Source organism: Perkinsus marinus, assembly GCF_000006405.1.
Source record: "Perkinsus marinus ATCC 50983 genomic scaffold scf_1104296961862, whole genome shotgun sequence".
NCBI lineage: Eukaryota > Perkinsozoa > Perkinsida > Perkinsidae > Perkinsus > Perkinsus marinus.
The window spans coordinates 9235-22199 of NW_003205635.1; the positions used below are offsets into that span (position 1 = coordinate 9235).

The 12965-nt window shown below is 50.4% G+C and overlaps 3 protein-coding genes across 3 annotated transcripts; all 3 read left to right on the plus strand.

Annotated features, from left to right (window-relative positions):
• Window positions 1-2145: 2145 nt before the first annotated feature.
• Window positions 2146-6746, plus strand: Pmar_PMAR015367 (hypothetical protein; the record flags this gene model as incomplete). Its single annotated transcript, XM_002772168.1, has 3 exons — window positions 2146-2643; window positions 2906-5042; window positions 5719-6746. 3 exons carry the CDS (start codon window positions 2146-2148, stop codon window positions 6744-6746), a joined length of 3663 nt encoding a protein of 1220 aa, XP_002772214.1.
• Window positions 6747-7525: 779 nt separating this feature from the next.
• Window positions 7526-11135, plus strand: Pmar_PMAR015368 (hypothetical protein; the record flags this gene model as incomplete). The annotated part of the gene is made up of 1 exon (XM_002772169.1): window positions 7526-11135. The coding sequence occupies one exon, from the start codon at window positions 7526-7528 to the stop codon at window positions 10985-10987; it is 3462 nt and encodes a 1153-aa protein (XP_002772215.1). The 3' UTR covers window positions 10988-11135.
• A 426-nt stretch (window positions 11136-11561) lies between these two features.
• Window positions 11562-12806, plus strand: Pmar_PMAR015369 (hypothetical protein; the record flags this gene model as incomplete). Its single annotated transcript, XM_002772170.1, has 3 exons — window positions 11562-11655; window positions 12075-12191; window positions 12622-12806. The coding sequence occupies 3 exons, from the start codon at window positions 11562-11564 to the stop codon at window positions 12804-12806; spliced, it is 396 nt and encodes a 131-aa protein (XP_002772216.1).
• Window positions 12807-12965: the final 159 nt, after the last annotated feature.

The window sequence follows — 12965 nt, forward strand, 5'->3', positions numbered from 1 at the left end:
GCCGCCCCGGCTACTACAGCTGCCCCGTCTACTACAGCCGCCCCGAATACAACAACCGCCCGGTTCACTACATTCGCCCCGGCTAATACTACTACAGCCGCTCCTACTACTCCGAGATAGATCCCTCAGCGATCACTCTTGGTAGCATCTGTTGCGGCCTTATCCTTCTTCGGAACTCTCGTTTTCTGCAAGCGGTGGGTATTCGTACTTTTCAGTCTATTCACCACTGCACTGCAGTCTAGTCAGCTGACTATTGAGCACGGGCTTTGCGCACGTGCGTCGTAGAGCGCGGGAAGCTTTACATTATCTTCCAAATATCCCACGGTTCGGAGTTGTGTTTGGTCTCGAGCGTTGAGTAGCATGGGGAACAGACGACGAACACACTTCCACTCTTTATGATAGAAATCGAGTTGGTAAGTCGATCAGTTAATACAACTATAGACCCGCACTCGACCATCACAGATGATCTTCTCACCCTCATCTTCGGACGAATTCAGTCACGAATGGCTATTCACGCTAGAAACGGGTTGACTTGCCACACTATCGTGTTGATGGGATGAGAGAGTGTATAAAACATGAGGTGTAACTAATATGACGAGGGTTTGATAAAACTCCCAGTACCACAAGGTTATCATACTCATTCCAGGGTGGGTGAGGGAGGTGGGATGGAGGAAATGATCCATAGGCAACAGGAATGACAGGAGTCAATTTCTCCGGTGCCGATAGATTGCTTGACTCACACTGGCTCGGTAAAACTCACAATATAAGGTGTCGCGTTGAATGTCATTTCGCGATAAGCTGGTGTGCGGCGAAGATGAGCTCGATGTTAGTGAGGCGACGATATCCTCAGTGATGAAGATGGTTGAGTCAGTCTCCATTCATAGCCTCAACCTGATACTCTTTCCTTCATTGTGCACCAACCGAGGGAAAACGAGAATGAGACCTCTGTGGAAGCTGACAAGACTACTGCTGTCAGCAGTAGTCTGTCAGCAGTCTGCTGACGATCTTGCTTCCATCACGAACATGCGTACTGCTGCTCAATGAGTCTCCGATTATCTGGTGACTCGAGGTATAATGGCAAGAGCTCTGTCAACACGTTCAGCGATTTATGGGTGTGGATATTGTCATTTCGGCATATAAGTGAGTGTCCTATCGCTGCCCAAGGGGGAAGATCTGGGTTCTTCCCCCAGGGGCCGTATGCGGATCCTGATCCATGAATCTGAGTCCATGATTCAACTCACGCTTTGATCCTGATTCATGATTCAAGTCACACCTTGATTCGAGAGAACTCATTCAGATTCTTAGCTTAGGAGAAAGAGTCGAGATTTCTGAGTATGAGTACTTGAGACAGAGTCAGATTACGTAATCATGAGCAAGATCCTTGATCCTTGATTTTAATCAGCCGTTGAGTCCGAGTCCTGATCCTTAATCACGATTCAAGATTCAAATCTATACTCAATGGCTGATTCAGAGTTTTTGGCACTGAGACAAAGTACTTCATCAATTCGAGATAAAATACTCGGAGTTGGGATTTTTACTCGTGATTCGAGATTAATTCTCAGGAGTCGAGATTCTTTTACTCAACCTGAAAGCTGCTCAGATTCAAGATCGCAATCTGACCTTGAGCATGAACCGGGATCATACTCATGATGCACAAGCTCACAGTTTAACACGGGGATTAATCTTGATTCTTTACCGGGGGTCCGGACCCCCGGTACCAAACCCTGATTCTGATTCTCGGCCTCGATCCACGACTTCAGCGCGCCTCGGTAGACTTTCTCGGCTCCCTGCGAGTAGGTTCTTAGAATGACCGCACCGGGGGATGGAACCTCGGCTTGGACCAAGTGGAAGCAAATCCTTAACCAGTCGAGCTGTGAGATTATACGATCCAAGGCGGTGCAAGGAGGTCTAGCGCACGTAGTACATACAGGGTATCAGTGTGACCCTGCCCGTGTAATGGATTAGTTGCTGCTCCCCTTTGCGAGTATGCGTGCGGTATGGTGTGAGCGTGCGTGCATTCGTACGCAAGCGTAACCACGATTGCTCGGGTGGATTTTTTCCCTTCGTATTGAGAAGAGTAGTAACGATGATTCGTCAGTTCGTTCTTACCTGTAAACTTGTCTACCGTGTTGGTAAATTCCTTATATGGCGACACCTGAGAAGAACTTCCTTGGTTTCCTGCCTCCGGCGGAGGAGTTTGGTGATGCGGCGCTCAGGGCTGACCTTGAGGACATCGTTAAGACCGGTCACTTGGATCACATTAAGCAAGCCCTGTCAGTCTATCGCCGTAAACGCACCAAGGCTCACAATGCTGTGAAGGAGACCAGACGTCTTGTGGCCAACGAGCCTCTCGAGGGGACTGACTCAGCTCCCAGTTCTGCCGAGAGGGCCGAGAGAGAGCAGACTCTGGCGAACCAGTCTCAGTTATGGTCCGACTTCAACAAAGTCTGTCGTTCGCTTGAGAAGGTCGAGGAAGCTATTGAGTTCGCCGCGGTCTTTCACAAAGTGGTCGAAGAGGGGTTCACGGATGACGAGGGAGCCGGTTGGGTCACTCCGAGTTCTAGCCCTTCTCATTCACCAGTCGTCTCGTCGGCGAGGAAGTATGGACGTGCTGATCCACCTGTGAAGGCAGAATCCTCATATGTGGGTCGTGGTCAGGGGTTTATCTAGGTGCGCGCAGCGCACCTATGGTGCACATTTCGAGGCTCGGGTCGCGGATAGGTGCATAGTCCAGATGTATACTAGCACCTCCGGCGCGCACCTTAGCGGTGCACCGACCCACTTGTCGGCATGCACGCATGGGATTGCACGCATGTACTCGTTGATCATCGCACAAGGAGCATTGCCAGTCGCACAAGGAATATTACCATCAACCATTCTCAGTTGATCATCGAGTCGTTATCAGGATAATATGAAGGCTTTCCTTCAGAAAATGCAGGCTAAGCAGTCTTCGTCGAGCTCGAGCTCGAGCTCTCAGGTTCGCGGTCCAGGTAATGGTACAGCTGCCGCCGTCGAGCGGCGCGAAGAGCAGGAGCAAAACAGATCTACTGCACCTCAAGAGGCCAATGCTACTCCCTCTATTGGTGTTAATGTACAGGGATCCCCTGAGGTTGATCTATCAGACGGTGCTGAGCCTCATCCCAAACAGCAGAAGTCTTTCCGTTCTGTTCATGCGGAATGGGTAGAGGAAACGCCCGAAGGTTACTATTGTAAGGTTTGCAGACCAGCATATTTGAGAGGGGATCTCCTCTTGAAAGATGCGGCTGAGAAATACTTCGTGGGCAAGCTTGTGGGTAATCGACAACAACCAGGGAGGAAAGCCAAAGCTCACGCTGTTGACGCCGCTCACGTGTCTTTGGTGACGCGGGCCGGAGTTGACTCGGGTTCTGCGAGGCAGAGGGGGGCGTTATCTGCGCTTTATGATGCGAGCGCGAGGTCTAAAATGTTACAGCTAAAAACTGAGAAGGCTGGGCTTCTTTCATATATTGAGGGGCTCTATTTCCTGACCAAAGAGGAAATTCCTCATACAACGAAGTTCGGTTCGCTGCTGAACCTACTCTATAGATTCAGCCCGGAACTCAGAGCTTTTGGTGTGACTCGGCCGGGAAATGCAACCTACCGCTCTACAACAACTGCCACGGATATCATCGATAGTATGGCAGCAGTTCTCGATCTCTCAACAACCAATGGAATAAGACAGTCTATCAATCATTATGGTGAATTCTCGGTGATGGCGGACGAGAGCACTGCCCATTCGACTAGTATTCTCAGCGTCTATGTGCGACATGTAGACTGCAAGACGACCGAGGTTTGTGAGTCACTCCTGCACTTGCAGGCGCTCACGGACACAAAAGCACAGACCATATATGATGCTATCAATAATGCTCTACTGTCAAGAAATCTGCCGGTTAGCTCTATCCATTCCGTCAGCTTCGATGGATGTAGCTGCATGTCAAGCTCCCATCAAGGAGTGTACGGTTTGATTCTCGAAGGGTGGGCTGGCTATATCAAGTTCATTCATTGTCGATCGCACAGGTTGCAGCTTGTTGCGAAAACTGTGGCGAGAGACACACACGTCGCCATCCAAGAATGCATCGAGAATGTCCAGTCACTCTACTCGTTATTTTCTAAGTCGAATAAGAAAACGTCACTCCTGAAGGAATGTTCTGTGGAAATGAGGGATGTCGGTGAAAGGTATCGCGGTCTCATCGACGTAGCTCCAACCAGGTGGCTTTCGACATCTCAGGCAATCTCAAGGTTGATCTCTATACTGCACATTGTTCTGTCCGCTTTGACGAAGATCGGCCAAGACCGTGACTACTCGGCTGACGATCGCAGTCGCGTGAAGGGTCTCTTGAGCTACTTTACTCGTGATACTAATATCCAGGTGCTTTTGGTTCTAGGGCGTATACTGGGTGCTATGGCAAAGCTATCAGAGGCGTTTCAGAAAGTTGGTATCACTTATCCTATTGCCGTTAAACGGACGGATGAACTCATCGAGGAGCTCTCCGAATTGAATACTGAAGCGTCCGTGGCCGCCCTAGTCACCAACGGACTCCGTGAACTTCACGGTAGTGTTCGTGAGCAGATTGTATCCCGTCGCCGCAGGGCGGCAGCCGGACCACCCGAGGCTAGCATCTACAATGTCGTTTCTCCTTACCTAACTGATATAGTAGCCGAGATAAAGTCTCGCTTCAAGGATGACGTCCTCTTCCTTATGACTATGGACAGATTCGACTCGTCTCGTTGGACCCGAGACGTGGCTGGCTTGGTGGCTGTCAAGCTGGAAGGTCGACAGTGTACTTGGAAGGGAGCGCTTCAAGAGGAGGTCGCTTTTATGAAAAAGGATCTCGAATTTGACCCTATCGCTGAGGGAGATAACTTTCACCGGTGCTTCCTCATGCGTGACAGACTAGTCGCCCTATATCCGAACCATGCCAGGCTGTGTTCCGTCGTACTCTGTTTACCAAGCTCAACGGCTTCTGTCGAGAGATGTTTCAACCTTTCGACTCGCATAGCGGATGACCATCGGAGCATGACCAGTGATATGCTTGTCAAGCTGATGAGGATCAGTCATCAAGGTCCGGAGCTCCCGGGGATTGATTCTCCACCAAGTGTGGTCAGGGCTTACGAGTCTTTCATCGATGAAGTATGGGAGCACTGGGCCGCCAAGAAGAGCAGAAGAGTCGAGTGATCCCGGTGCTGCTGCAGCACTGATGCATGGTCTTTGTGTATTCCTCAACGAAGCCCTTTCGAAAGTGTTCTTATGGACTGTCTCAGACAGTCTATGGGAAAGACTTTTATAGACAGTCTCTTAGAGAGACTGTCTATAAAAGTCTTCAATACAGAGAGACCCTCTCTGTATTGAAGACTCATTTTTCCCAGAAAGGTTACCTTTCTCTGTCGAATTTCCGACCCATCGATTAGAAATCCGAATCAATGGATCAGGAGTCCGGCTGTTGGATTCTCAGTATCACAACGTGATGATCACGTTGAGTTGAATTCATACAAAAGCTTCGGATCAAGCAGTCAGATATTCACGTCTCTGAAGGAAATAATATTCGGAAACATCGACGCAAAAAACGCGGAGCGGCAGGCTCAATTGGTGTGTCATTGACGCATCGTCAACGACGCATCAAGTGAGTGCGCCCTGAATTCCAAGGGCACCTTTGGGTGCGAGCAGGGAAATCTCTGGATAAACCCCTGGTCGTGGTGCAGACCGTGGCTTTTCCGGGAGGGCCGTCAATGCGCAGACGGTGACTAAAGTGGACTTGCCCAAGCTCAAGGATAGATTTTCACTGGCTCACCATCTGCGAGTATGTGAGAATATGTTGATCGAGGCGGAGGTGGGCGAGATGTCAGGAAGCGATTTCGTGCCTCTCCCCCGACTACGGTATAATGTGGTTACCAAGATTCTGGGCACCCTGGAGTCGCATAAGAGAATATTTGAGCTCGGTACGGATCGGGCTGAACAGACCGATCATGACTGGAAAGCTGTGAAGAAGGCCTTGCTGGGCACTCACGCTAAGCGTGAGAGTTTGGTAGCAGAATTCCGTTCGAGCCTCTTGCGAATGAAGTATTCTACCGTCGATGAATTCAGCGCCGATGCAAGAAAGTTACACTCCATGGCGGGGAGACTGTTCGGCCTTGAGAATACTTACGAGATCCGCGGCCTGGTGGAAACCTTGGTGGGGAAGCTCCCCACTGAGAGGGCTTCTGCATTGATCTCCGAGATTCATCGCATAGCTAAGCTGGGAGCTTACTCTCCCGACTGGCCTCTGTCCCTTGAGTTTGACGACTCCGACAACTCCGTGCTAGGAATTCTCAACAGACTAGAGAGGCAGGAGGGGGCGGTGCGCAGTTTGAAGACTGTGTCTCGCCACGACACGGCGAGAATGGCTGAGGTCGAGGAGGAATATGAGGGGATGGTAGCGATGGAGTCTGAGAGGAAGTCTCCCAACCTTTCCTCAAAGCCCACTAAACTCGGAGCTCATCCGCCGAATTCGGCTCGCACCTGGTGTGCGCAGTTTCCCGAGGATTCCCTTATTAAGGTGTATGAATGCTGGGGTGATATGCTCAAGTCCAAGGTGCCCGAGATGGTTGGCTCATTCGCGCTAAAGACACGGTTCCGCCGTAATCCGATTTTCCGGATTGTTGCTCTGAAGACGGTCGCTGACCGGTCGGAGATTATAGGTCGTCTCAAGAAAGAGGGGGTCCGAGCTGAGGCATTTACCCCTTTTCAATAAGCCCTGAGCATGGCCCAAAACTACTCAGTGGAGTAGATACGATCGAGTGCGACATCCGGTGCGTCAGTTCGTTAGAGTCTCTTGCATCTCTCACACAACCTGCGTCAGAGCGGGCATTGGTACCTCCCGCGTTTCTGCTAGGTTGTCGGTTGAGAAAGCCTGATGGTGATTGCCTCGATTGCCAGGCTCTGCTCGATACTGGATCAGGGCTCGATTTTCTTGTAATATATGATGCACACCATCCTCTTCTCTCTGAGGAAGGCGGTGTCTGTGATGTGAAGGTTCGCCTGGCTGATGGTTCGGTGTGTACGGTCGTGCGCTGGGTCCAGTGCCGAATTCAAGTACATCAGAACGGTTGTTATGGTCCGGAATATGTGCGTTCTTTCTATGTTTTGCCGGCCTATCGAAAGACTCTATCGAGTGCACCTGCAGAGTCGGTTTTTTTGATCGCTGGTCGGGCTTTTTTACGTGATTTCCGGATATCGGTGATTGCAGGAGAGGGAAGGGTCCTCTGCCAAGGACCTCCGGGGGAGTTGGATCAGGCAAGTCAGGATACCGACTTGTCCCTCCTGTGTCTCCCGCTGGAACCTACTCTCGAGGCTGATAGCTTAGACGACCTTCTTTGTTCTATCGTTGATGGAGAACGTGCGACATTGACTGACAGATTAGTCCTAGAAGCTCCTCGAGTGGACCAGGATATTCTGCGTATTCCTTTTTCCAGTCCTCCGATTCTTTGTGAGGACCTGCTGCGATCTTTGGAGGGAAAGTCGTGGCTCCCCATGAGGCATTGCCCGCATTGGTCTTGCCGACTCCGTAAGCTCGGAGAGGCTGAGCGACGAGACGACCCAGTCCAGCAGTTCGTTTTCGAGCTGAAGTGTGACAACCTTCCGGCTCAGAGCCCTTTGTATATCCTTGCATCCGCCCGACGCTTCGCCAAGGCCGCTTATGACCGGCTTGATCCAGCGCGTCAAAGCGCCTTCGATGAAATTGTGGCTGACTATGAGAAACGCGGCTGGTGGGTGAGGTGCTCTGAGGAAGACTTGAAGTCCGCGAAAGAGCATATTCTCGATCCTGCTGTCGTGTTTATGGTACCTGGCGGAGAGAAGCGGAAGGACCGCTTGGTAGTAGATCTGAGAAAGGCCAACAAGAGATTTGATAAAGGATCTGGTTCGGCCACAACGGTCTCGCTGTGTATTGCCACAGCCAGGCTCTACGGATCTGGTGTCTGTTGGGTGTTTGATGCGGCTAAGGCTTTCTACAAGCTAAGGTGGGTAGGTCTTATGGCCGTATTGTTGGTCAAAAATCTCATATTCTACAGTATGAGGTGTATTTTTGGTGTCACAACGGGCCCTGGGAGTCTGCGGCATACACTGGGTGCACTCGTGGATGAGTTCCGCAAGATACTCCGGGTGACCATGCTCATGATGTGCTTTGCTGATGATGTGTTCTGTGGCAGCATCGAAGGGGCTATTGCGGTGTGTTCGCTCATTTGGCTGCTGACAATGTGCGGGCTTGCCATCACTCAGAGGAAGTTCCAGTGTATGGCTCTCCGGCAGTGCAGGGAGCGCGTATCAAAGCAGCTGGATGCGGCCAGTCTGCCTAGAGATCTCTTCAAGTGGTCTGACTCCGTGGAGCTGCTTGGGTGCTCATTGTCTTTCGATACATTGAACGCACAGCCTCTATTAGTGGCATCGTGCAACCGACAGGATAGGCTGAAGGCTGCCGGCGCCCAGGCAAGCCATCTTTTGGATGCCCTGCGCTCGGGAACTATCAGTGGAGACATTTCGAAGGGTTACATTTTTTCTCTCGGTGGTAACCTATCCTATGATTGTATGGGCTGCCATGCGATAGACAGGGTCGTAGCGGATGCTCTTAGGAGTTGGTTCGCAAGGATATATGCCTCGGATGACTGGGCAGTCCCCTGCGACCTCTCGAAGCTTGATGAACTGGGTCGGGCTACCGGTATCTTGCTGGCAGAGTGGGCTATCGAGCTGGCCCAACAGTCCTCGCCCTGTCAGCATACGACTCCAGTGCGAGAAGCCAAAGACCCTATCCGTTTGGAGGTTGCCTCGGATGCATCAACCACTGGAGCTGGCTACACCATTAGCATTGTGGACGTCTCTAGAGGAGAGGAGAACTCCCAGCGGTTTTTGTTGTCGTCGGGTGCGTGGCGTTTCACTTCTCAACAGAGGCATTACCACAGCAATCGCCGCGAGCTAGCGGCCTGTTGTAAAGCGGTGCAAGCGGCTGTGGACATTGTATCCCACTTCGGTGAGAGCTGTGCTGGTCCGCTACCGAAGTTAGAGTTCATTATATGTTCGGATAACAGACCCACGGTATCATGGCTGCAGGGGCGTGGATCGATTTCGCGCTCGTCGCTGGAGCGTAGGGCAGTGATTCGCACTCTAAATGCATTGAAGGATGAGATAGACCATCTAAAAACCATTACTCAAGGCTCAGTGACGGTGAAGCATATCGCGGGGCAAGATAACCTTCTGCCTGACGAGCTGAGCAGGGTGTTTGACCGAGTCATCTCGCTACCTTCGGGACGTCGCCTTTCGGTTGCGGATGCTTTACATGGAGATCCTGATGATGTTGCTAACTGTCCCGACCTGTTTGCGGAGCCAGAAGGGTTGGCAATGGGCGTCAACTGGCTCATAACCTCGGAGGAATGGAGCGGTGGGGTAGATGTAGAGGGTGAGGTAGATGTGTTCTCGATTTTGGCTGCCTTCCCTACTGAAGACCGAATGAGAGGCTACTCTTGCTTGGTCGACAAGAACGAGGAGAAACGAGGTTCTATTCTCCAGACGTTGTGTGGAGACAACTGGGATATTCAGAGCGTCTTGGCGGACTTCTTGTTCCTGCGACGTGTTCTTCAGGCTTTAAGGCCCGAGGGGAAGGGAAAGACTGAAGAGGAGTTGGAAGACGCCAACGATTACTCTTTCGTTCGAGCATTGCAAGATGGTATGGCGGTGCCTCCTATCAGGCCATCTGGTCCGTACATCTTCGACGAGCAAAACGGAATTTATCTATTCAGGAATGGATGCCCCGATGGCGGTTATGTTCTGTTGCCGGTTGTGCCGCATGAGGGGGCGCATTGTATGGCATTCCGCTCCAAGTTGCTCTTCGATGCTCATAGGGCTTGTAGGCACGGCTCGGTTGGTAGCACGGTTGGCAATATATATGACAAGTTCTTCGTGTCGAATATTAGAGCGGAGGCGCGGCGGTTTGTGCGAAGTTGCTTTCCATGCCAGTTGCTAAGAGCTCGGAGGAGTTGGGATCAGCTCCCGGGCGGTGGTCCGGATCGCAACGAGGCAACGAAATGGGAGCCTTATAGAGAGGTCTTTATTGATATTCTATCCTTGGGTGATATTCGGGGATACAAAGGGTCCACTAAGGTTCTCACGGTCTATTGCCTCTACACATTCCATTCCTGCTGGGTTCCTGTTGGGGATTCTATGAAAGATATATTATCGGCGCTCGCGAGGGTCCAAACGGAGCAGGGCGGTTTGAGTGTGATATGGAGTGATCAAGCATCGTATTTCCGGAGCTCTCGTTTTTCGGATGACCTCTGGAGGGGCTTGGGAGCCAGGATTAAGCTACTTCCGGTCCGCTCGCCATGGAAGAGCGGCGGCGGGGAACGGATGCATGGTCTCGGCCTCCGAGTAGCCAAGACGATCTTAAGAAGTCAAACTGGATATGTGGGTCGACGACGGTCACGGCAAAAATCTTCTATAGATTTGGAGGAGATTTGCAGGGAGGTGACCTTCTTGTTGAATACCAGACCGTTAGATTTCTCCAATACTAATGAACCTTCTGGTGAGTGTATGATTATTACTCCGGACTTGTTGGCTAAGGGTTTCACCAGAAAGAGAGGCTGCCTACTGCCGTCGCCTTCCTCCTCGATCTCCATTAGCCGTCGCATAAAGGCTGCTCGTACTTATTTTTTGACTGATATGTTTCGGAACATGAGACTGTCGGTGGCAAAATCCATGGGGTTTGCTAGTTCCCGTGGAAGGGTACTAGAGGTCCATGTTGGCGATCCTATCCTTATTCATCATCCGGAGAAGAAGCTCAGTCCCGGCTTTAGATTGGCACATGTTGTGGAGGTCTTGAAGGAGGGTCGGTTGATTCGTGCCAGGTTTACGGATGGGTCTGAGGCTGATCAGCATCATTTCAATGTCGTTAAGTTGTTACATAACCCCGAACTGTCGCAGCAGAGGGGGCGTGTAATGGATTAGTTGCTGCTCCCCTTTGCGAGTATGCGTGCGGTATGGTGTGAGCGTGCGTGCATTCGTACGCAAGCGTAACCACGATTGCTCGGGTGGATTTTTTCCCTTCGTATTGAGAAGAGTAGTAACGATGATTCGTCAGTTCGTTCTTACCTGTAAACTTGTCTACCGTGTTGGTAAATTCCTTATACCGGGAATAGAATCCCGACTTCGAGGACATGAAAGTATCATCTTAAACAGTTCAGCTAGGTCATACGATCACGCTACCGGTTCTCGAAGGAAGCTCTAGAAGCTCGAGAACGAAGCTCTAGCGCTGAGCTTCCTCTTAGAACTTCTGAATTAGAAACCCAGAGTTACTTGATTCCGAGTGAACATATTGAAAAGTTTGAAGTACGGATGTGTGCAAGTGCGACAAAAGATCTTCTTCCAGAATTTCATCATTGTTGTAGCGTAACGGGAAATGTGCATGCATTCGGGGCGAATCTACCAGATTCTCCCCTCGTAGAGTGACGTTTTCTGCCTTTCTTGAAAGTGTCACTTTCGGTTCTGGGGCGTGGCGACTACAATCTTCTTCTTGTCAAAAATGTCTGATTCAACCTCTGATTCCCCGATTCTCGAAAATACTCAGATTCAATGGAATCACCCGAAAAATCAGCCTCATAAGCAAGGCATATTGAGTAAGAGTATTATTCAGCCAAAAAATCAACTTTAGATCCTCGAATAATCTCAGAGATCCAGATATCCTCGCGATGATCCTGATTTCTCGCTCCAGAGTAAAAAATCAGTGAATCAGGGGTTATTACTCACCATCTGATTTTTTCATCTGAGTAAATACTCTGACTCACCTGTTGCATCAGGATCCGCATACGGCCCCAGATTCTGGGGCCCAGAATTCATTGATGCACAATGCATCGAGTTAAAGTGCATCATGCATTTCTGCTTAGAGCATTAAGTCCCGTCGCGGTAGTCACAAGTCTACATCAATGTTGATTGAGGTATATCATCGATCCTGGGATTACTCATGAGCATGGGACAAGACATCCAAGGCAACTGTTGGGCCCAGCGCCTATACAACTAACACGTTCATGTTTTGTAGCGCCAAGGAACATCAGTAACCAGATTGCTGATAATTTTCTCAAGCACTTGGAAGATAATGATGCTTCGAGCCTCGAAGTTCGAGGCACATGCTTGGTTGCCTGGAAAGACATCAACAGTGAGGCCACTCCAACTGGAATGGCCAACTTCTCGAGATTCATCGGCGGTTGTCGCCGTATGGGCAAGCAGTCCGAGAAGGATATAAATTCACTCTGTTGAGTGGAGCTCTCACTGTGAGAGCATCTTAGCCTATCACATATGATCAAAGGCAACCCTAGTGTGGGAAAATATGCACATGGTCAACGACATATGTTAGTGACAATACGTGAATTATGAGGTAAGTTCGGAAAATAGTCAGTGGTTTCTGCACATCTCTATCTTAATTCGTGTATACACTCCTATGATCACTGCGAGAACTCTCCAACTCAGCTTGAGAAAACGAACATATATTTCAACACTGGGCAACCCAGAGCCATGGAACCGCCTCTTCGTTCAAAAGATTGATATGGTAGCCAAGACTCCAGCTCAGTGGTACTTGCGCCCCTCAGACATCCACTGGCTCCGCATATCCGCTGTGTTGATTATTGACGCATGTCCTGTATACGCGTGCAACGTGCGCCATAACTTGGGTTCTCAGGCTTCCGAGTTCTTGGGTAAGGCTAGTAACCTCGGATGCCGAGTGGAGCAATTTGGCCATTACCGAGCTGTGGATCATGCGTTTACTCATAACTAACTTTCTCTGGGTCAATACTCATCAGCTGATGATTCCTCTGCTACACACGTCACCTCCCTTAACTCCGACAGTGGTAAATCGCTGAATACGATCTTACTAACACGCACTTTGTCTACTGGAGTGATAAGCCCGACATCCATCAGTCTAGAGATACCGAGT